Genomic DNA, 22,862 nt, shown 5'->3' with positions numbered 1-22,862 from the left:
TGTATAGTTGATTTCTTGGAAATGATTGACGATAAAAAGGACTTGGCGATGAATCCACGTGATAATCAGGTGTAAAAGTTCTTTTATGGCCAAAACGTGCTGCGAGAGAAGCCGCATCAATTTGTATATAACAGAAAAGAAGTTTGGCTGCTGCAAACTCCTATATGTGGTTTGTACCTATAGCGATCTCGTTATCTTCATTCGATATAGAGCGCGTGAGAAGCGATTCACCCTAATCACTTTGGCTGGCTCTGACATGACTTGCGGTCCCTATATTTGTGAAATAAAACAAAAAATCGCAGCCATGTATATCACTTCATCATCCACTTCCCTATACACGCGATCTTCTTGTACTCGCAACACCTTCGAACGGGAAAGTTATGCATAAACATTCCGACGATTAAAACGAATGAATAAGACATGACAGTGAATCATTTTTAATTTTGCTTTGAATTTTATTTCTTTCTCTTGCTGTTCGGCCGTTGTCCTGGTGAATCAATCAAATGCCAAGATACTAGCACGTTTATACTTGATGACATTTCATGACATGAGGAGGATGAGCACAAAGTATAAGATGTCTACACGAATATCGTAACGTGATTTGTTTGTCACGTTGCTTCAAAAAATCATCCGCCATGTGGGCACAAGTTTCCTTTTGTACCGCCTTCTTCTCTGCACTGATTCGAGATTCAGCACGCAACCATCCGTGGTATAGTGGTAAATAATGTCAAGGTGAAACGCTTTTCAATAAAGTTAAGATCCTATAACTCGCGGAAATATTGAAGATCATTAGCATTGCCGATTTACTCCAAAAAGGGGTTCTGTTATACATACTGTATTTTTCCCAATTCAAGAGTGAAGGCCATGTTTTCAAAGAAAAGTTTGAATCCCTCAGTTGGCAATAAACTTTCTTGCATGGAGTTTGCAAAGAGATGGGATATAATGGGGGTGGGAAGCAGACGGTAAATTGTATCTATGATAGCACATTAGAAAATAAGGAATCATCTTGCTTTTGATTCATGTAACTTCAGGCTCTTGTATATCTACTATAGCCTTATAGTTAAATGGACTTCCGGGAGCTAACTCTTTGCGCACCTTCAACACCAATAACATCAAACAGGCGAAACGACGCAGTCAGTATTCGAATTTAATTTTCTTCTCACAACGCTCGCGTCCGTCTTCAATTTGCCCTGACGCCTATAGAAAAATTCAATCAAAAATGTTCTCCTATAACCCCTCACTGTATATAACAAACCATATATGCCCTTATCAAGGAACATCTACAAACAACGGAAGCATCTCAATAACTGTCTAAATAAGCAATGCTATTTTTGCACATTTGTATCTTCTACTTGTAATTGAATTAGACGTGAATCAACAACGCACGCGGCGTGAGCGTGTACGGGTTAGCAAAGCACGTTGCACGACACGCACCTGAAACGTCAGCAGTCGGTGACGCATGTGTGTGTGTGTGTACGGCTGTGTTTAGTGGTTGGCAAGACACCAGCATCCAAACGCAACATTTGTCAGCCAAACTTCTGTCTATATTGCGTGTATATGCCGTGATCGTTATATTGGTTGCGACGTCACGCTCAATTGGAAAAATGGGCGTGCCGGGAGATTTTGTTTGGCTTTATTCGTTTTCTATAGAGACCTGGAGATTAAAAAATAAATGCTACGGCGTTTAAAAAATTTAGATGTCATTGTACTTTCGGTCGCATCACGTGGAATGAGCACGTGAGTCTCATATTTTTGGACCAAAAATAACGGCCTTTCAAATTGTCTTCCTTTGGTTTTTTTTTTTTTTTTGTTGGCTATTATTGTGGATCATCATCTGATGATGAGGATGATGAGAACAGGCATCGGTGAAATAGTTTAATCAAGAGAAAAGGCTAAAATAAGATCGTGGCAATACGTGGGCGTAGTCTTTACGTTGCCTGGTAAACAAATTGATTTTCGTGATTGATTTTTTTTTCAAAAAGGAAAACTAATCTGCCATCTCTGCGTAGACCGCATGCCAATTAAAGAAGAATGTATGCAATCTAAAAAAAGGGTGACCTATTAGACTTGCGTATCCGTGAGCAAGCAATTAACTATCACGCATAAGCGGATTTGCTCATACAGATTTTGGCAAAATGATTGCAGAGCTCCGAGAGCCCTACTCGACTGTATAAGTTGGGCTACTGTATATCTTTATTGATGTATAGCAAATCCATCAAAATCAATCGCAGCCCGTCTGAAGAGCTCCTTGTTTTAGTTACATCACAAGTGGTACAGCACAATATAGAATATACAGTTGGTTACACATTAAAGCTGTTGGCGCACAGATATATTGATATATAGACTGATTGACTTGGATCCTTTAGGAGTTAAATATAGCAGTAATGCTATTAGTGAATGGTAGGTGGGATGTACTGGATTCTATAAATGGAAATACGCGAACCAATAGTCACTCATTCTTTTGATTGCGATACATACCCAATTAGACGTGATATTAGATCTAATCGCCTCGCATCATTCATTAGATCGCAAATTGAGAGAGATTGATCTGAGCTAAATAACGTCGTCGTTACGCGTGCCTCCATTCCCTTAACAAAAATCGTGTTGCCATATGTGATCTAAGCCTCGTTCTAATTGTAAACGTATCACGTAATGGATGTTTAGATAACAGCATAGTATTTGCTTACAAATCTAGAAGGAACTTGATGAAACTTCGAGGCCAACTTGCGCTATTCATCGCTCGTATATGCAAAATAGCAGTCGCTACACCTGCGATCTATTTACAATTGCTCTTCGCAGTAAGCGTCTTGCTTTTCAAGTATCTTCTTTTTTTTTCTTTCATCTCTTTGTTGACACAAAGAAAAAGCGAAGGAATGCCGCGGAAGTGACGGGATGCGCAGACGCGTTTCGCCACACACCCTTCTCAACAGTAATAAGCCATACACCGACCTGTTATAATACACATTTTTCGTGTGTGAGCTCCTCCATCGCTGGCTTCGAAAAACGATGCTATAAAAGGTTCAACTCTGGCAGCCAATACGTGCCATACTTACTCCGAGCTTCAGCAACAGTAGGTTATCTTCTCTCTCTGCTATAACCGTCCATTAAGTGTCTTATTATCTTTGATAAGATTGATAGCATCCTTCTTTTTTTGCCATATAGAACGCATAGCGAAAGGTCGGTGAGTTATTATGTATCCCACCATTTTAAGGATGTTCATTTTCTAGTGTGTGTGCCGTGAGGTGTTGGATGTCTTTCTTTAGGCAACAGACACTTAACTTTTATTTATGTATATAGCCAACAGCGTAACGGATATGCGCAACAAATTGCTAGCCAAAAAAAAAAAATATGGATACCATTTGATTTTTTGTTTTTGTCCTTGGAAAAAAGAAAAATGCTTTTAAAGAGAAATAAGGAAGGCAAAGAAAATGTAAACTCGGACAATCTATTTAACCAAAAAGGGGAGAGGAGACATTAGGTAGTCTGTCACGCGATCCCTCAGGTGTAGGACGTTCTTTTTTTTTGTGGGGGCGTTTTTGGCAAAGAGAATTCGTGCCATTACTTCGCCGAATTTCTGGGGAAAATTTTTGTTCTCGATCCAGTGTGCCGTTGCTTGTAATGATCACCTCTGGCAGCGCACAAGTGAATTTTGAATGTGATGTTTGCTATTCAAATGGATTGAAGGTTAAAAATATCATCAGTTTTTTAGATTGAAAAATGTGAGTCTTTTTTTTTCTTTTCTTGTACTCAATTGAATTATGCAAAATGTTGGCACATGCATGAAAACGAAAATCTACTTGGTCATTTAAAGAATAATGTTCCTTTACAAAGAAAATGAACCTTGAGAAACGGGAAGACATTTGACAGGTAAACTCGAGTGCATTTGAGACCTTGTGCACCTGTAAAGGCACCGTAAAGGCCGCTCATGGACAACGTCACGTATCCATTAGATAGTGTCACCTATAAACATAGAGATTGGCAAAGTATACACCCCCATACTTGTCAAATAAAAGAAGTTCTTTTGTCCTCCCCCCCCTCCCCTCCCACCTTTCTAAATGTAACCAACAAGACTAATGTACCGCAACGGATAGTTTATTGCGGAAACTTGTAACCAATCCTTGCTGTCGTCGAACAATGGATTACTGAAAGCATTAAGAGCTTAGTACGTGCCTTAATTTAATAACAGTTAAGTCGTCTTCTATTGTTCTTCAGAGAAGCACACAGACGCCAAACAACCAGTTGCTGGGCAATACGTTCCGGATGATGCCATGAATATTCGGATGGAATACGAGTCCATTTCTCACCGGGACTACCATCGTACTGCGTGACTCAACTGTACCACCGATTCTTGTCCATCTTTGAACATTTCCCGAGCAAGTTGCCCACATCAAAAAGGTAAAAGAAACAAAAGAAAAGCTAGACTTTACCCTTTTAAAATAAACAATTCATTTTTCTTATTTCTCTTGTTATGTCAGCTGAAAGTTCTGTGAAGAATGACGTCACTGTGGTCGCTCTTCGTTATGAATCGGAGCGTGGCTAACAATTTCGTCAGTGACTGCCATTCGATGGGCACTGGTGGTCACCGCATTAATCAAGAAAAAAACACTTATAACAATGAATCATCTTTGATTTATTCATCGATTTCTATTGGCGATTGGGACGAGTGGGACGAGTCGTTGTGGACAGCCAAACAGCGTCAATGGCTCGAACAAGGCGCCGTCCCGCGTGAAGTCTACGTGACTCTGAGCGTCATCTTAAGTCTTGTCGTCGTCTTCGGATTGATAGCTAACGCAACCATTCTCTACATTTTTTCCAGGTAATTTCCTTTTCAGTTAATTAACACACGGGAAAATAAGGGGGCATACTTTATCATTTATTTCCGATGAAGAGGTAATAAGAAAGGGACAGGGGCAAAGAAGTCTGGGAAGTTGAGCTGTGTTTAATGATTAAGAGGGGGAAAGCAGGCAACACTGATTAATTAACTAAGTTTATCTGCTATGGAGGCGAAAAATTGACGTAAGCTTCTTTCGTTTAACGATGTTTGTTAATCATCCGTTGCCGGGCTTTATTTCCAAGGCTATGGTATTGAAGGTAACATCGGATTTACGTGTGTAAGACATGCGGAAAAGAGGAATCGAACTCAAATAGTTATAAGATAAATGGGTAATTCAAAAGTATGCGTGAGGGCATCTAGTTTGTTCAGTTGCAAAAATGGCTGAGACGATTCATGTTGCGATAATTTAATATTGCGGGATTTGCGGGGGCGTAAATTGTGTGGGACGTCCAAAAAAATTGAACGCAATAGAGAAGAATTGAGCTTGTAAGTACATAAATAATAGAAACGTTCCAATGCTTGGATTCACACGTTTGCTAATAAAGGGGATGGCTTTGAATTGAGGATATAGAGCCATCGCGCTCTAGATTTCCACTTTCAAGGAGAATATGTAAAAATAGCCCATCGGTGTGTTTGCTTAAATTCATCGAAAATTAAGGTAAAATTATGTAAATCTCAAAGGAGTCTATTTCGTAATACGTGAATGATGAAAGGGGAGTTCCAAACACTTTGTTCAAGCCTGTACATATAGCCGATGATAGTCTATATTTGCATCTTTCATTGCTCATTAACATTTTAAGTTATACATAGCCCAATCTCCCTAAGCAGTTAATTTCTAAATAACTTAGGTTTCATTGTTTAATTAAAGTGAGCAAAAGCACCTTCAATATCGCATTTAATTTATTCATTACAGTTTACCTATAATTGTGTGTGCGGCTATGTATCCTATTAATGTTGTATTCACGCACCGACGTGCAGATTTAAAAGGCTTAGGACTCCCGCCAACGTCTTAGTCATCAATTTGACTGCCTGTGATTTCATCTCGTGTCTCATTCACCCAATGGCCGTTTACTCGTCCTATCGTGGCCGTTGGTCGTTTGGCAAAACTGGTAAGCTAAACATAACCTTGCACAACTTCCACCTATTTCTGTGTCGTCAATAATTGGCATTCGTATTTCCGTATTGGACGTCGCGACAGACAAATTTAGTATTCTATGTGTTCTAATCGAATATCGACTTCAAATGAATGAGTAATCGAGGTCTCTAGCTGTCCATCACACGGACTCTTTTTACAATCCTATTCCACTGTGCTTTCACGTTTGCAAGGAAAAAGAACTAAGAATAAGCTATAGTGTCTATTAATACATTTTTGCGCATATCACCTGGGCCTAACTGGAAACTCAAAGCTGTTGCCATTGTGATACATGTTGTTGCCAATGATGATTCTTCTATCCTTATGTTTTTTATTTTTAACTATTTTAAAGGCTGCAATTTGTACGCTACTGGCATCGGATTCTTTGGACTCAACAGCATTGTAACTTTATCGGCCATAGCGTGCGAACGCTACATCGTGATCACGTCCAGCAGCTGCCGTCCAGCCGTGGCCCGATGGCGCATCACTCGATGTCAAGCGCAAAAGGTATACCTTTTTTTTTAAAATACAAATCTTAATTCATTTTATGAGGGGAGAGTGATTCGCAGTTCATTGGATAGCAATGCAAATGGCAGAAATGCTCCGAATTCCCTTTTTTCTATATACGCAAATTGTTCCTTGTATATGCATTTTCATTGTCACGGTCCCGTACGCTGAACAGCTCGACAATCGATCTGTGCTATGAGCTGAAATTTTGCTGATAAAAGAAGGAAAACTAATAGACGTTCCAAATAGGGAAAGTTCACGAGGCCAAACAGAAATCGATTTTCCAACCCACTTTGGGAAGTTGGAACTTGACTTTTTACTTCCCTTTTAAAGTCGTAACTGTTTTGACAATCACTTGCGGTACTTGTCCCTTTTATTTGCTGAATGTTATTCGTCCAACTAAACGGAGGGACATGTTAAAAGTTTCCGTGAAAATACTCCGGAGGTTCCTAAAACAACAACAACAACGGACGCTAACAAGCTGTAACTCATTTAAATGCATAGCTTTTAAGTATTCGACAAAACGAAGTTGCGCTTTTCGGTTTCGAAACTTTGCCAGAACGACCGCGGCCCCATTAAAAAAAATTTGCATAGCGTTCAATCAAAGACAAACTGATCGCAACAAAGAATTGTTTGTTTGTTTGTTTCTAAACGAATGATTTTGTTTTTCTTTGCATATAGGCTTGCGTGGCTATTTGGCTTCACTGTGCCGCTCTTGTGGCTCCCCCCTGGCTCCTGGGATGGTCCTCTTACGAACCGGAAGGCGTTTTAGTGACTTGTTCGTGGGATTACACGACGCGGACGCTCTCCAATCGGCTCTACTATTTGTATCTCCTCTTCTTTGGATTCGTCTTGCCCGTCTCTGTTTTGACGTTCTGTTACGTGGCCATTTTCCGGTTTATCGTGCGCTCTTCCAAGGAAATGACTCGCATGATTATGTCCAGTCATGTCAAATCGCCGTTCAGCACGGCCATAACGTCGTTCCGCAAACGGCGCAGGCAAACGGACGTGCGTACGGCCATGATCCTTTTATCGCTGGCCATGCTCTGCTACACGGCCTGGACACCTTACGCCATCGTCAGTCTTATCGGCCAGTTCGGTCCAGCGGATGAATATGGCCAATTCGAACTCTCGCCGATGGCAACGTCCATCCCCGCGTTCCTGGCCAAAACGGCAATCGTTTTCGATCCGCTGCTCTACGGATTTTCGCATCCGCAATTCCGCTCTTCCGTCCGCCAGATTTTGCAGCACAACAGCTTCGTTGAGAGCAGCAACAACGGCTGCGTTCAACGAGGCGCCGCGACCAATAAAGCCCATCCGCACGGAGCCACGACGCTCGTGATGGTGACAGCCGCATTACGTCACACGGCTACGCGTCAGCAGCTCCGCAGCCAGTCCCTTCACACCAGTTCGGCGGCTGTTTCGTGGGCCAAATCTGTCAGGAATGCATCCGAGCTCGACAGCGACACGCACCGATCGATTAACGAAATCAACCACGTCACGTCTCCGTCGCTAAGCGCAAACATTCCGGCCATCTCACAATCGGCGGAGACAATGCACCGCGCATGCAGTCATCCTAAAAGAGGTAAACGTTATTTCCTTTGAATTCGATCAATTAGTGGATACGTATTGGGGTTGTTTTTTTTTTAATTGAACAAAAATTTCAAAACCTCCTTAAGCCTATCAAGCGAGCGAAATAGATTTGCGATTTTGGGCGTACGTGACAATCTTGCGCAAATCTCTTTACACCCATCGCGAGGGGTGGCACTTAGACATCAATAAGATTGTTCTTGAGCACGTGCGTCCCGTTTCTTTTTTTTGTTGTTGTTGTTGTCGCATGCAGCACACAATCAACCTCTGCGTAGGCCCTTTGTGTGTTCGAAATAATTGAGATGTAGCGCTGCTCGTCAGTTGCGACTGCGTTTCAAGTGTTGCGTCAGAACTCCACAGCTTCGTAATTCAATCATAGAAATCATACATTTTCTTGGAAATTATAGCGATGAGTTTGGCGACCGTAATGTGGAACAAGAATCACCTGAAGACAACAGCAGGTAGTTCAGAGACTCTTACAAGAGGGAGCAGCTGTCGTGAAAATGTTTACAGGTGCTGGACGCCCGTGATGCGGGCCGACGCCGTTTATTTGCTAAACGATGGCAAACAATGGGCCGAAAAATGCCGTCAGCCGTGGATTGTTAGCGACGGAAGGCAAGTGCTTTACCCGTCGTCCGCGATGACTGTCGATGAGAAGAACAAAGGCCAGCAAAGCACAGAAGCGACGAGGCGATTGTCCGAGTCGGATCTGCTCCAGGGCATCGCCAGCGGAGAAAAGGGAAACCGTCGCAAGAAACCAACGGCACTCAGATCCATTGGAGATTTAACGGCTCAGTTGATTGAAAATGGTCCGCTGTTCGTTGCTCTACCTGCCCGGCCAGTGGTGATCGACGATTGTCATTTATCGAGCAGCAAGAAAGTGAAAAGGCGCATCGCTTCGCCTCTGCATTTCCCCAAGTTTAACCGATCGGCTTCTCCGTGTTTATCAGCGGCACGATCCGTAACGAACGTCGGTTTCTTACAGAGGAACACGTTCATGAGCCGATCGATTGAACGGCATCGCCAACAGTCCATGATTTTCGATGTCAAACTGGCAAGCGAAGGTTGCAGATCTAATTCCATGTCTTGCCCGCTCATTTCTCCGTGATTCGATTTGCATGCCAACTGTGCAATGTGATGCTGCTTTCTAAATCATATATATTTTTTTGCGTTCAAGCAATTTACTTTGTTTTGTTTTTTTTTTATGGGCAAAACAGCTGTTGTGATATGTTTTATTTTATGGAAAACAAAAACTAGTTTTTCTATTTTGGATATTAAATGAAAAAATAGTTCGAACGGGAAAGCCTGTTAATAATGTAACACATTGTAAATGTTCGTGATTTGCATTTTTGCGAAATCTGAAGCGCACAGGGTATCATGTTTTGGCCAAATTTTAAACTATGACTTTATATTAAATGTGAAATGTCTACGTCCTATCTCAGCCCCATTGAATAACCTCACGTATTTATTTAGAAGGCAAACAAAAGACTGAAGAAAACAATACTTTGTACTCGACAGGAAATTCATGAATGAAATGTAGTTGCTAGCAATGTTTGTCGTGCAATTGATATTTCTGTTTGATTATCGCTGAGCACAGCGCGTAGGCCGTTGAAATGATAAACACGTCGACACAAAGAAAATGCAAATATTATATATCTTTCCCTGTACGTATACACGAAAAATATAGAGCGCACGAGATTTCCTTTTTATTCGAGGAACGTATGAGCGTTGAAAGAAATTTGTGGAAAGAAGATGGAGAACGAATACTTGTCCTCGTCAAAGAAGCAATTGATCAGCCCACCGGATGAATTCACGTCAAAAATGCGTAAAGGCAAATGGGTTTTTTTCTTTGATTCCTTGCTCTGGCTGCCAGATTTGATCAAATTTTTTTTTTTAACTTCTCCAAAATGAAATGCCATCCGAATATGCACGGAGAAATAATTACATGCTCTTAACTTCATAATTATTTTGTGCTAATCGTCCGGGAAAAATCACCAATTTTCGATTTCCTAAAATTCTAAGAAATTTTGTATTTAAGAAAATTGAAAATCTCAGTTTCTTTGCACTCGCTTCCGTATTTCAACTGTTATCACGGCAGAGTTCATCGCTGAATATTAATAAGCAAACACACACCCTTCTTATCAAGGTCTTGTGCTCCCGGTGGTACAACCGCATTCTTTTTTTTTTTCTACCACCATTTTTGGTAGATGTAATCAGGATATTTCTAAATAAGGGGAAAAATCCATCGCATGTCTACACAGCCATAAGAACTCGTCCCCCCCCCCCCCAATCGAAATTGAAAGACGATCTGACTCTTCTTCGCCGCTAAAAAAGCAAGTGTGCGCCGATGAAGTTCTAGATGACAGTGACACGGAATGTATCGATCGAAATGTAAAAAAGGCAAAACAAAGGAAAGTATTTTTTTTTTTTCCTTAAACCGTGCTCTACAAACATCTTGGAATGAATTAAAAAGAAGTTCTTGAAACGCTTGTTGTGAATAGCTTATCTCAAAAGAGGGGATTTCAAACCGTTGCCAAACAAAAGGCCAATATTTTTATATGGACCATTACCAAACGGGTCGAATCAACACAAACTTCTTTTAGATATCTTGCAAATCGAGCTGACCTGATTTGTTTTTAAGTTCAGACCGATTCGTTTGAACGGGTTAACACCCGTAATCAACCCAATGAAAGGCCTATCTTTCAATCGCTGTCGAACGAGCGCGGTCAATAAATGCGGCGCTTAAAACACACAATTATCTTTTTAATTGCATGCGTTCGTAATTTAAAAACAAATTAGAAAGAACGTATGTAAATAAGCTTCGTGCGCACGAGATTGAATGGAACGTGTACATCGGTCTGAAGAAGATCTCCGAAGGGAAGTAGTGAAACAAAATGCGAGGAAGGTTGAACGTCAGGATACAAAAACAAACAAAAAAGAAATCAAGATAGAATAGAATGGCGATGATAGGTTGTCACTTCGATGCATACTTCATGTTATACTACGTGCAAGACGAGTGTCGTCCCGGCAGACGCAACGGGGCCAACGTTTTCTTTTCCGCCTTGCTGGCTTTATGCTGCCCACAATATTTGATCTATTTAGATTTATTATTCTTTTCTCTCCGCGAAAAGATAATAGGAATTCTGATCTCCCATTTTGATTCACTTCCATTTCGAAAGAAATGGAATCGATTGTTTTCTCCATTGTTGTCACTAATGTCGAAAGCGGAGGATAAAAAAAAAGAGGACATGTCTCTCCACCCTGTTCGATTTTATTCGTCACACACGTGAACGTCTCTGGCGAGATGGACGAGATTGTCGTTGGCTTGGCAACATCTTAAGAAGACGACCTCAATTTCTGTTCACTTGAACCAGTTGTCATTGACCGACAATCAACCGTCTCGAAGGGGGCAGATCTTCCGTCTTCCGTCGTCCACTTTTGCAGGTGTTATCAGGTCGAGCGTTCAATCAGGTTCTTCTTGTTTGCCTCTTCTTGATTTGTCGCAAGAAACGAAACCGGTTTAACGCCAATCTTCTTCAATAGGTATATATGGATTCCGTTTTTAAGCTCGCACCATTTTCGATAGAAAAAATGCATGGCCAATTTTTTTTTATTGAATTAAAAGGAACCCTGCCGTTTGGCAACGGCTCTTGAATACCTGTTCAGAAGTTCTTTTTTACCAACATCGCACGTTATTTTCAAATGCCTATCCGCCATCACGTTGTCACGAAAACAAGAGCAAACAATCGAATAACGATTTTCAATTTTTTCGTTGTCCTCTTTATTTATTAGCCATTCATTGAAAATAATTGCGAGGGTTTTTCGTGATAGGCGCATATGACGGCGTCACGGTAGGGCGAGGATATGGCGAACAAACGAAAACAATTGAAAAATGACGGTGAGTTCGTCACAAAAAAGAAAAAAAAAAAAGAATTCCATTCTTTAGATGCACACAAAATGGATGACCGAGTCTAATAAAACATGTATAGACTACTTCGTAATACCCCCTTCTCTCTATTACGATAAACTATAGGGAATCACGTTGCCACGGGCAAAGAAAAACAAAACGATAAACTAAAATTCACGGTTGAAAAAAGTCGTGTAACCCACATTGATTTATTTTGTTTTCTTTTGTTGCCTCTGCCGTTTGTTCTCTTCATTTGTTTTCTCCCTTTCTTTTAACGTTGGTCTTATTATTCTCATTATTATTTTTTTTTTATGTAAGCAAACGTCGTGCGTGCAACAGAGCGTGGAAACAAAACGCACGGTTGTTGTGTGTCGTACAAATCACGACGACATCCTGCGCAACAATCGCATAAGATTTGCCACTAGCCGCCTAAACTGGAGGACATATGGGTTTACATAATACATCGAATGAAATGGTCGTCAAGGACACGTAACAAAAAAAAATAAGAATCGATCAAGGCATAGAAATTGCGGAGCTTTGTTGTCGGTATGATGAGACAGATGATTGTATTCGTAGTAAGCAAATTAGCAACAACAATAGAAAGGAAAGGGACGCGTACATGACGATACGAATTTTTATTCTATGTTGACGTCCGTTAACGTATCGTCTTTAGTTTGATATCATTCTTAGCTTTTTTGATTCAAAGCGAAGAGTTAAACGAAGCGAGACGAACTTATTTTCGGTGTCAATTTCTTTTTCCTTATAAGGTCGGCGTTATGAAATGTTTTAACATTTAAAAAAATAAATTCCAAAGTCTAAAAAAAGAAAAAAAAAAAAGGAAAGAGAAAGAAAAACGAAAAAAAAAAAAGGTTTTTACAATAGCAGACGGTTAGTAGGCAAAAAGAGGTAGGTGGTGTTACACAGGTAGACGAAGGGAAATGGCTAGAAAAAAAAAACAAAATATGTACATGTATAAAAAAAAAAGGACGAAAAAGAGAAAGAGAGAGAAATAACTCCCTCCCTTTTTCTTTTTTTTTTTTTTTTTTAGTCTCTCCCTTTTCGTTTGGCTTGTTTTCTATCTGCTAAAGCTCCCCTCCGGACCCTGCAGGTATGTTCGTGTGTGTTGAGTGGAGAGACAGGTATATCGGTCTTCGGCATTCTCCGCTCGGCATTTAACAGACGCACAGGTGGGGACTCGCCAGTGTAGTCCCAACATCGTTCTCTGTTCCACAGTTCTCGTGTCTCTCTCCCCGTCTACTACTTGTTTCACCTTTAACAGTTTTTCACCTGAGTGATCCTTCTCAACCTAAAAACGCAAACATCTGATGGAATCCCAGCGTTAAGGATACATTTCTCTCATCATTTTTTTTTTTTTTTTTGTTGCAATCATTTCAAAAACACGCAGCCATGTGAAAATCGCAATCTTCTCGATAGTTCTGTCTCGTCTGAAAAACTAAAACTATTCATTTTTCGTTTTAATAGTGAAATAATAAAGCGAAAGAATGTTTGACTACAGTGACATTTAAAAAAATATATTTAGTGTTTTGTCCGTTTTGCTTCACCAACAGCAGTTGAATCATCTGGATATTATCGCTATTCCTTTTGCTGTTTTTTTTTTCCTAATTCAAATTTTGGCTTTGGAGGACGTGAAGAAGAAGAAGAAGAAAAAAAATATGTGTGGCATGGACAGTTACAAGTTGGAGAGGAGGAGCGCCAAGTTCAGCCAAACCAGGTACGATGTAACAAACGTCTTCAAAAACTTGCAACGAGTTTAACTGCATTCCCTTTAAATGTGTCTTTGTAAAATCTCCTCGTCAACAGGTTTCCCTCCATTTTGCGCTATTCATTTAAAAAAATTTCTTTTTTTTTTTTTTTTTATACTTCGCGTTAGTAAGCGCATAACGGTTGTTTTGGGCCCAGCCAAAACGTCCAGCAAAACTGGGGAAGAAAAAAAAAAGAGAGAGGGAGAAATATCCAAGTTCATGTTGTTCAACAACGAGGGTGTGGGCCCTTGGTTTAGTTTTCAAATCCAAAAATTTCGTGCGTTGTTTTTTTTTTTTTTTTTGTCGTGATCGGTACACAATTACGTAACGGGATTGGAAAGCCATCACCCAATTTTCTTTTTCGCAATCACCCTTTGTTTTGTTTGTTTAGTTCAAGAGAAGAAAGACCAAAAACCATTTGATTGGTGAAATAAAATTTAGCTAAATATGATGCCTGGAAGCCATTTTGAAAACGGAAGTCCAGAGTGGCGAACAGTGTACAGTTTCATTTCCGTTCTGTGTGTGTGTGTGTGTGTGGGTCGGTAAAACCAGTAGACTATTGGACGTTTCTCGGTAATGGAATTTTCCGTTTGAGGACGTGAAAAATGCGGAAAAAAAGGAACCCCACTCATCATCCTATTACTGTGTGTAGCGCTATACCTGTGTGTGTGTGCGGTTCAGGTCACTACACACACTATGTCGAGGGTGCCAAGTAAAAATGTCTATTTGTGTGTGGTGTTTTTTTTTTTAAGGCTAGTCCCTAAAGAAAAACGGTAAAAGCAAAATCGGTTTGGAACAATCGAGCTATCACTGAGGGATATTGTGCTATTTTTCTTATAGTTGTTAGCGAAATTAAGCTGGAAGACACTTCGATTTGTTTGGGTCACCGCATCGACCCCGTTTTTTACCTCGATTACATTTACGCCCTAAAGTAACAAGGGGTGGTCGCCTAGAACTGTGGGGGATAGCGCTCAAAAACTTGTTTCTCCTGTATTACGGTACTTTTGTGTTATTCCCATTTGAGAAGGAATCAAACATAACGTAACTATTTATTGTTAACGCGTCGGCACGGTGACCTGGTCCCAGTCCTACATTTTTTTTTTCTTTATTCGAATGTATTTTTTCGTTAACATTTGTTAGACGAATATTACACATTGTGTAATTTTTTTTTGGAATGTTAGGATGGTGTTGTCATGCCGAGTCATTGCCCTCGTCATGATGGTTCTGTGCATCACTATTGATGCTGAACGTGAGTTTTCTAAAAATTCTTTTCCATTTGGATTGGGTTTGGTGTCACATGTAAATCACTTCCTTTTTTCTGCGTGATTGTTTACAGCTTGCGACATCGAAACGGGCCAGTCCAACGTCATCCTGGACATTGAGGAGAGCCGAGGGCAACGTAAGTTTTGGGAAAAAATCATTTGACACTTCTGTTTTGTCATCTGACCATCTTCCTTTATGTTTCCTTTTGAAAAAAAAAATGAAATGTAGAAACGAATCAGAGCACTCGGCCAAGACTGCTGCCCATTGTTGGCAACGAGCCTGCTGGTGAAATCAGTTTGGCCATAGCCAGTTCCAGCAAACCGAACGTGTTCTCTCTGACGGGCAAAGAATTGAAATTGACGTCTCCTTTGGATCGCGATCATCAAGACATTTCGTCCGTCATCCTCCAAGTAGAACGCATTTCTTCTTTTCACTTCAGTCTACGTGAAATCGTCTTTCGAATTATGAATCACGATACATTTTTTTGAAATCATCTGCTTTATAAATAGGTCTCCTGCACCAACAGGATCACTGGCCGTCGACGCAGCATTCCCGTTATTGTTAGGATCTCGGATATCAATGACAAAGCGCCCGTTTTCCTCAACAGCACTTACAGCGTCACCATCCCTGAGGTAGGATTGATTCTCCAATCTTGACAATCTTCTTCATTTGTTTGTTTGTTTGTTTTTTTTTAAATGCATATGATGTACGTATGTTTTAACTTTGACGTTTTTTTGATCAAACTTGAATGGGCGAGGTGATTAAAAGAACATAAACCGGAAACAGTTGCTACTCTTTCCGCCCGTTTCCTGGCCTTTACATGTCTGTTGTGTAGGTAGTCCCCCCCTTTTTTTTCCTTTCGGTACAATTGCTTGCAAAAAAAAAAAAAGGCCGTTCACAATCAAAGAATTCAACGGAGCGTGAAGCTCTCGCATAGCAATGGAGTCAGCCCTTTTTACACGTCAAGCATTACATCTCCCGAGCGCACACTGACCTACTCTTTTGATTCAATCAGCTCACCATTGTTGTGGCTATGTTTAATATCGTTGGAGCCTAGTGGAGCGAAGAAATACCCAAGGCTTATCCTATTGTCAACCAAAAAAGAGCAGCGATTTTTTTTTTATTTCTCTTTTGAAAACATTTCCAGGCGAACGAGATCGAGGGCTTCATTTGATTGCATTTCAAGCCCAAGTGTGGTGTAGGAGGAGGTTTACAATAGGAGAAAAGCTCAAAAAGAAAATGAGGTGAAAGCAGGGTTTTCTATAGATTCCCCAGTGGGCGTGTCGGATGCAAATGAACAATTCGATAACATAATGAGACATGAAGGAAGATGTCAATCAATAATATGCTTTTTTTTGTCCTCAATCTTTTGTTACATCACCTTCAGAATTTCAATAGTGATGTTCCTTTTTGTTTGGACGCGACAGGATTTGCCGGTTGGTGGGACTGTCATTCGCGATATTGAGGCCAAAGATGCGGATGCCGGAATCAACGCTCTGGTGGAGTACAAAGTGGTGCCGAACGCCCAGCGGATGCGTAGCGGAAGCACCAATTCTTCATCAGCCCCGTCTCTCTTTGATAGTCCTTTGGACGCTTCCGATGGCTTCGGCACGTTTGAATTTGCCGCCGCCCACGTTCCCGTTCTCACCTTGAAACAGCCCGTTGATTACGAAACGACTCGCCGCTATTTGGTTACTATCGTCGCATCGGTGAGAATTCAATTATTCTCTCATTTATGCTCCATTTTGTTTTTTAAATTCACGTGTTTCATTCGTGACTCTTAACGTTCATACCAGGACCGAGCGGTCAATGCCAAAGAGCGCTTGTCATCGACCACCACTTTAACGGTCAACGTCGGCGATGTTGAAGATCAACCGCCCGCTTTCCAGTATGTTGGCTGCCCGTTGAACAATCGCGGCGTCTGCGTCACTCCGACATACACGACGACAGTAATAGATTGAATCGATCCGTCAAGTCCCTGTCAACAAAACACACAACTAAAATCGACGATTGTTTGCATTCTACTCCCCTTTTTTTTTTTGCATTAAAAAACAAAACAAAAAAATGCTAATAGGTCATCAGTGGCGTGACGTCCGGTTTGTTGACGTTGAAGCCGGACAGAATTTTGGCCGTCGATACGGATCCATCGAGTCGGGCTGCCATTCGCTACAGTTTCGCAGAAGGAAATCCTGCCAATTTCCACGAGTACTTTGAAATCAATCCCAACTCTGGCTGGGTAAAGCAGATAAAAGCAGCCAATCGTTCCCTTGTCAACAAATTCGATTTGATCGTCAAGGTGAAAGGGAATTTACTCGATCGATGTTGGCAAAATGTTTTTTTTTTTTTTTGCAGATGGTGCCGCTTCTATTTTTTAGTTAGACTTCCTGAGTTGTTGTTGTTGTTGTTGTTTTAAGAGAGAGATAGAAAGTGAGCGTCAGGGACGCCCTTTGCTTTTTACTTGCGCTAATTTTTTTTTGCGCTCTAGGCTGAAGAAGTGACGTCAAAGAAAAGATTCTCCGATGCCACGTTAAGCATTGACGTGGGAAATGATAATAATTTTGCGCCTCGGCTGGTGGCAGAAGCGCTCGAGGGTTTTGTCGATGAGAATTCGCCTGTTGGAACACCTGTGATTTCGGCGAGAAGAAAAGGGCAACCACTGCAGCTCAAGGTCGTCGAAGAAGACACGGTATGATGGAAAGTGGATTTTAGAAAAACATTTCGCTCATGGTTCTCACGCGCAATTTTTTTGTTAAATTATCTTTACGTCACGCAGCAATTTGAGAATTCGTTTTCCCACTACGAGATTGAGCTGACTTCGCCTGCTTTCCGAGTCAATAAGGCCGGCATTATGGAAGTAGCTATGCCCAATTTGGACCGCGACGCACCCAATCCATCGATACTGACTTTCCAGGTACGCCCCGTTTATAAATGACTGTTTAAAAAGCCAATCGTGCACTCGTTTTTACTATCGCTCGTGGTTTCAAATGATTTGTTTTAATAAGGCTATCGCTCGAAGAGCTGGAGGAGCTACTACGTCACCGATTGCAATTTCGATTCGTCTTATGGATGTGAACGATAATGCTCCACGGTTTCCTTCGTTTAAACCGGTGTTTCTTCAGGCGAGCGATTCAAAAAAAGTAGTAGCTCAGGTAGTAGTTCTGGTCATTGTTGTTAGATGTCGCTGAGTCGCTAATCAGATATTCAAATTTCCACCGTGAATTTTTTTTTTAAAGGTGCAAGCCGAAGACAAGGATTGGGGTGATAATGCACGAATTGAATATTCTGTTTTGGATGTCACAAATAATGGCAGAAACAAGTTTGTTATCAATCCACAAACAGGAGTGATCGATTCAGTTGGAGCTTTGAAACCTGGAGAAAAGTATACACTTACACTTCAGGTTGGTTTCATCTCGTGTCATATCTCAAGTCCTTCAGTGTTTTACTCATGAATGCCCACGTTTACGCTTCTTTTTATTTGTAACGTAATAGGCAACAGATGGGGGAGGTAAATCGTCTTTGGGTCTATTGGAAGTCATTGTTATTCCTGGACCAAATATCAAGGCACCAGCATTTACGAAGGAGTCATATGAAATTTCTGTTGATGAGGCATCTCCGGTCAATTCTGTTGTTTATAATTTTCAGGTAAGTTTCAAATGTGAATGTACATCTTGAATATGTTAATTATGATGATTTTCATTGTATAGGCCAAAGATCAGGAAAATGATCGTATTGTGTACTCCATAGTGGCAGGCAATGAACTAGGACATTTCAAAATGGAAAAGTCCAATGGAAGTCTCCTCCTTGCTGAAACAATAGATCGAGAACAACTTAGTCGTTATGCTCTTACTATCAAAGCTGAGGATTCTGGGGGATTGTCCAATGTGGCCCAGGTTATGATTCGGGTACTTGATACCAACGATAGGAGTCCGGAGTTTGTGGATCTACCATACATTTTCCGCGTCAAGGAAAATGACCTCACCGGCTATATTGGCCGAGTCCATGTAACCATATTTGCTAGCATTTCATCTATTTTACAAACATTAAATCTATTTATGGGCATTAGGCGAAGGATGCTGACATTGAAAAGAATGGCCAAATTTCGTATTCACTACCTTCCGATCCTAACTTTGTTATAAATAGTCAAACTGGCGAATTAAAGTCTAAGTCACCGCTAGACTACGAAACGGAACGAGTAAGTTCAAACGACAACCATTCGTTTTGAACTTCCGTGGTCCTGTTTTTACGATTCCTTGTATTTCCCGCAGGTTCATTTAGTGGTTATAGCAGCTCAAGATAACGGACCGCAGCCACGAGTAACGACTGCAACAGCCACGGTTGTCGTGTTAGATTTCCCTGACGAGAAACCGAAATTCTCCCAGCAGAAATACGAAGCCGATGTACCGGAGAACATTATAGATTTCTTTGTCACCCAAGTTCAGGTAATTAAAACAGAATCCTAACTAATCCTTTTCCGGCCATGAAAAAACAATCAAGTTGGTATCCAACTGATTTGGGTATTTGCAGGCCACCGACATGGACACCGAATCGTCCGTGACATACACCATTCGTCAGGGGGACGTCGACAAATTTAGAATTGATCCTCAGTCAGGAATTGTTCGCACGAGGCGGGCGCTTGATTACGAGCGCCAGGCGCAGTATGTCCTTATAATCGGAACTATCGAGAATACGGACATAAACGACCCGCATGCGACAACCACCCTCTTCGTCAACGTCCAGGTTGTAAAACTGATGTTGGTCATATAACGAAAAATTTTATTGTATTCTTTATTCATTTTTCTTTCAGGACCGGAATGATGTGGCACCTGTCTACAGTTCTTTGCCGCGACCAGTACGACTCAGGAGTACGGTCCCTGTTGGCCAAGTCGTCACTACTGTTATAGCTGTTGATGCTGATGGAACGAATCCAAATAATCAAGTATTTAGAGCAACTTGCAGTAAATCATTTAAGGAGTTTAATCGAGTGCATTTCTGTATCAGGTGAGATACGAATTAGTGAACAATTCAAACAAAGTTGGACAATTCTTCCGTATCAATGCCGAGTCCGGTGTTATCTCAACCCGAGACAATCTACGGAAAGACAGTGAACGGGAATACAAGGTAGAGTGTAAATATCCGTACGCTTTCAATAATCAAAGCTATTTACCAACGATGCTTATTCTATTTTTAGTTGAGGGTTAGAGCGTATGACCTTGGCAAACCTACTTCGCTGAGTACCCTAGCTACCGTCACTGTATTTGTTGATCATGTCGCTCCGCTCATTGCACCAGACGTGACGCATATGTCGTTTTCGGAAATGACTTATTCGGTGTCCGTCGCAGAAGATGCACATGCGAATACGCTTATCAAATATTTATCCGTCGCCAACAGAACAAATGATTTGTTGTCTGTTTCATGCGAGATTATTAGCGGAAATTCCGACGGTACTAAGAATACTTTGATTCATCTAATCGAATCCCCGGAAACTTATAATATAATTGTACGTATTTCAGATACGTTCTACACGAAAGAATCAGTAGATCGCAATTGTGAGCTGCGGCTTAAACGAACTCTTGATTTTGAAGCTATCCAACGCTACGAAATTGAAATTCAATTAAAAACTACAGCCGTCATGATAAATCAAGACAGATCGACAGTCAGGGTAACTTGAAAATCCATCATCTCCTTTTTATAAATTGTTTTCACGATTTTTTCCGCAAAAAGGTGGATGTTACGGTGCTGGATGTGAATGATAATTCCCCCAAATTCTTGTCCAAGTACCCGGAAAATCGCTTTACTAATGGAAAGTTCTACGCAGCGATCTCGGCTGATGCGCCTATCTCTTCGGTTTTGATTCTTGTGGCTGCTGAAGACGCTGACAGTGGCCCACTTGGCCAGCTCACTTACGAAATCATGGAAGAGACCAACGGCGGCAAATTATTCAGCATTGATAAATCGACTGGAGCTATTCATACGGAAAAAATGATGAACGCGATTCGACAACTGCCTATGCGGCTTATTGTCACTGCAAGAGATAATCCTGGCCAACCGATCGGCTATCGAGAGACTAATTGCCAAGTGGTCGTAAGTAAATGTTTTCTTCTCTACTTCTGGTGTTCATAATTAGAGCACATTTATTTCCTGAATCTAGGTGAACATTATAGAAACACAACACCGATTAGTTCTTGTTTTGCCCAATTCCCCGCCCGATCAAGTCCATCGCTCTCAGTCGTCTATCGTGGATATCCTGCAGGAAGAAACCAAGATGATTGTTCGTGTCGAGAAGCTTCAGGCGCTCTCTAGTGTGTCATCTAACGGCTCAGTAGTCGTTGACGCAACTGGCTCAGAACTTTGGTTCTATTGTATTGATCCTAGCACGGAAACGATTGTGGTTACAAATCACAGTCAAATCAACAGGTATCAAGCATACTAGATTTCTCTCTCTGATTTGATTCATGACGCTCGTCGTTTGTTTTTGTAGCACTGTATTGGACACTGGATCTACGAATCACCTGGCCTACCTCATGGCAACGAAACTCAAATTAGATGTATCTGAAATCCGCCAGCCGCTGGATAATCGTTGGGCTTCTAAGCCATATGATACTGATACTCCAGCCAGCCGCCTTTGGAACGGCTTTCCTGCAGCCCTTGTGGTTGTGGGAGTCTTGGTCTTCTTGCTCGCCTTAGGTGGCATCGTTTATATCTGTGCCTCATGGGACAGGTATGTAGAATCTGATCCTTTTTCAGGTTGGGAACTTCGTTGATTTTCCACCGATTTTTCAGTAGGTTGCAAAGCAAGGCCGACAAACGTGTGCAGCCGTATGTGGTATTTCCGCCTTATAACCCTGTTGTTATCGACCCCAATCCAAAAGAATATGAAACCCAGGTAGGATGCGTTGAAAAGACAAATCAGAAGTTCAGTTTATGCATTGACTTTCCTTGCGCAAGATACTGCAGCTCAGTGTCAATAATAGTACTGACGATTCGGAATCAAGTGGTGAACAAAAGTTGGAATATAACCAACGAAGGCATCGCGCGTTTCCTCTCTCCGTGCCTGCCTACGTTCCAGGTACGAACCAAAGATACAATGGGCTGGAAAACGTAACGTCATCTAATTGTCGATGTAAAACTGAATGGTCTTTACTTTCCAGGTCGTCATCTCAATGGTGCATTGAATTCAACCAACTCTGATATTGCGACGTTACGCTTTTCCAGTCTAGCTGGCATGGGGCATTGTGAATTTGCTCCCCATCAGTTTTTCCCCGAACAAGAAGAAGAGGACTTATCGTCTATGATCATCTATGATGATCCACCCATTCCTACAACTAATCCGCTTTATGAAGGGTACGGTCATTTTTAGAAATTACCAACTACTTCATACAGCGCAAGTATTTGCTAATTGGATGTTTAATAATTATGTTTTCAAATTAATGAAGGTCTGATGAAGATCCGCTGAATTACACAAGCGCGACCAATGCCAACGTGACCTTCAGGAGTAAACTTTCGCGCTTTGGCATTCCTGAGGTATCTACAGAGCTCTGAAGTCAATTGAATTTGAAATAATGAGTCGAACATGATAGAGATTGTTTTTGTATTTGCTTTTGTATGTTGAATCACCATATTTTGCTCTGCCGTTGATTGTTATCGCTCTGAGGATGTCTTCGAACGAATAGTGATTTATTTCCCTTTTTTTGCCAAACTTCCAAATTGTGAATAATAAAATAACTGTTGATTTATTACAAATTTTTAAATGCAATTTATTTTTAAGTTTTTACGTGAGGACGCAACTGCGATAAATTGCAGTCAATTATCGTTTTAGGATAACCAATAGATGGCGTCTTAGTTGTAAGCGATCTGCCTATAAACAAG

General features: G+C 41.1%; 2 protein-coding genes across 5 annotated transcripts; both read left to right on the top strand.

Annotated features, from left to right (window-relative positions):
- Positions 1-4,257: 4,257 nt before the first annotated feature.
- Positions 4,258-9,665, top strand: LOC130704162 (melanopsin-like). The gene is made up of 6 exons (XM_057525634.2): positions 4,258-4,395; positions 4,476-4,816; positions 5,813-5,943; positions 6,319-6,473; positions 7,155-8,058; positions 8,471-9,665. The coding sequence occupies exons 2-6, from the start codon at positions 4,494-4,496 to the stop codon at positions 9,169-9,171; spliced, it is 2,214 nt and encodes a 737-aa protein (XP_057381617.2). The 5' UTR covers positions 4,258-4,395; positions 4,476-4,493; the 3' UTR covers positions 9,172-9,665.
- A 3,907-nt stretch (positions 9,666-13,572) lies between these two features.
- Positions 13,573-22,736, top strand: LOC130703607 (cadherin-99C-like). 4 transcript variants are annotated; one of them, XM_059496686.1, is made up of 28 exons: positions 13,573-13,702; positions 14,915-14,982; positions 15,070-15,132; positions 15,225-15,406; positions 15,506-15,628; positions 16,424-16,705; positions 16,793-16,945; positions 17,071-17,292; positions 17,482-17,682; positions 17,770-17,907; positions 17,999-18,145; positions 18,230-18,394; positions 18,486-18,638; positions 18,701-18,997; positions 19,060-19,188; positions 19,262-19,435; positions 19,521-19,733; positions 19,801-19,932; positions 19,995-20,114; positions 20,185-20,437; positions 20,507-20,655; positions 20,718-21,077; positions 21,145-21,410; positions 21,475-21,714; positions 21,780-21,879; positions 21,951-22,062; positions 22,145-22,337; positions 22,430-22,736. In XM_059496686.1, the coding sequence occupies exons 1-28, from the start codon at positions 13,644-13,646 to the stop codon at positions 22,533-22,535; spliced, it is 4,800 nt and encodes a 1,599-aa protein (XP_059352669.1). In that variant the 5' UTR covers positions 13,573-13,643; the 3' UTR covers positions 22,536-22,736. The 4 variants fall into 4 exon arrangements, with proteins under 4 accessions (XP_059352669.1, XP_059352667.1, XP_059352668.1 ...); XM_059496684.1 differs by having other exon boundaries at positions 21,942-22,062; XM_059496685.1 differs by having other exon boundaries at positions 13,574-13,702; positions 21,777-21,879.
- The last annotated feature ends 126 nt before the right edge of the window (positions 22,737-22,862 follow it).

Source organism: Daphnia carinata, chromosome 8 (genome assembly GCF_022539665.2).
Source record: "Daphnia carinata strain CSIRO-1 chromosome 8, CSIRO_AGI_Dcar_HiC_V3, whole genome shotgun sequence".
In the NCBI taxonomy this organism is placed as follows: Eukaryota; Metazoa; Arthropoda; class Branchiopoda; order Diplostraca; family Daphniidae; genus Daphnia; species Daphnia carinata.
The sequence above is the reverse complement of the archived record's forward strand: the minus strand, read 5'-3'. Positions and strand labels throughout refer to the sequence as shown.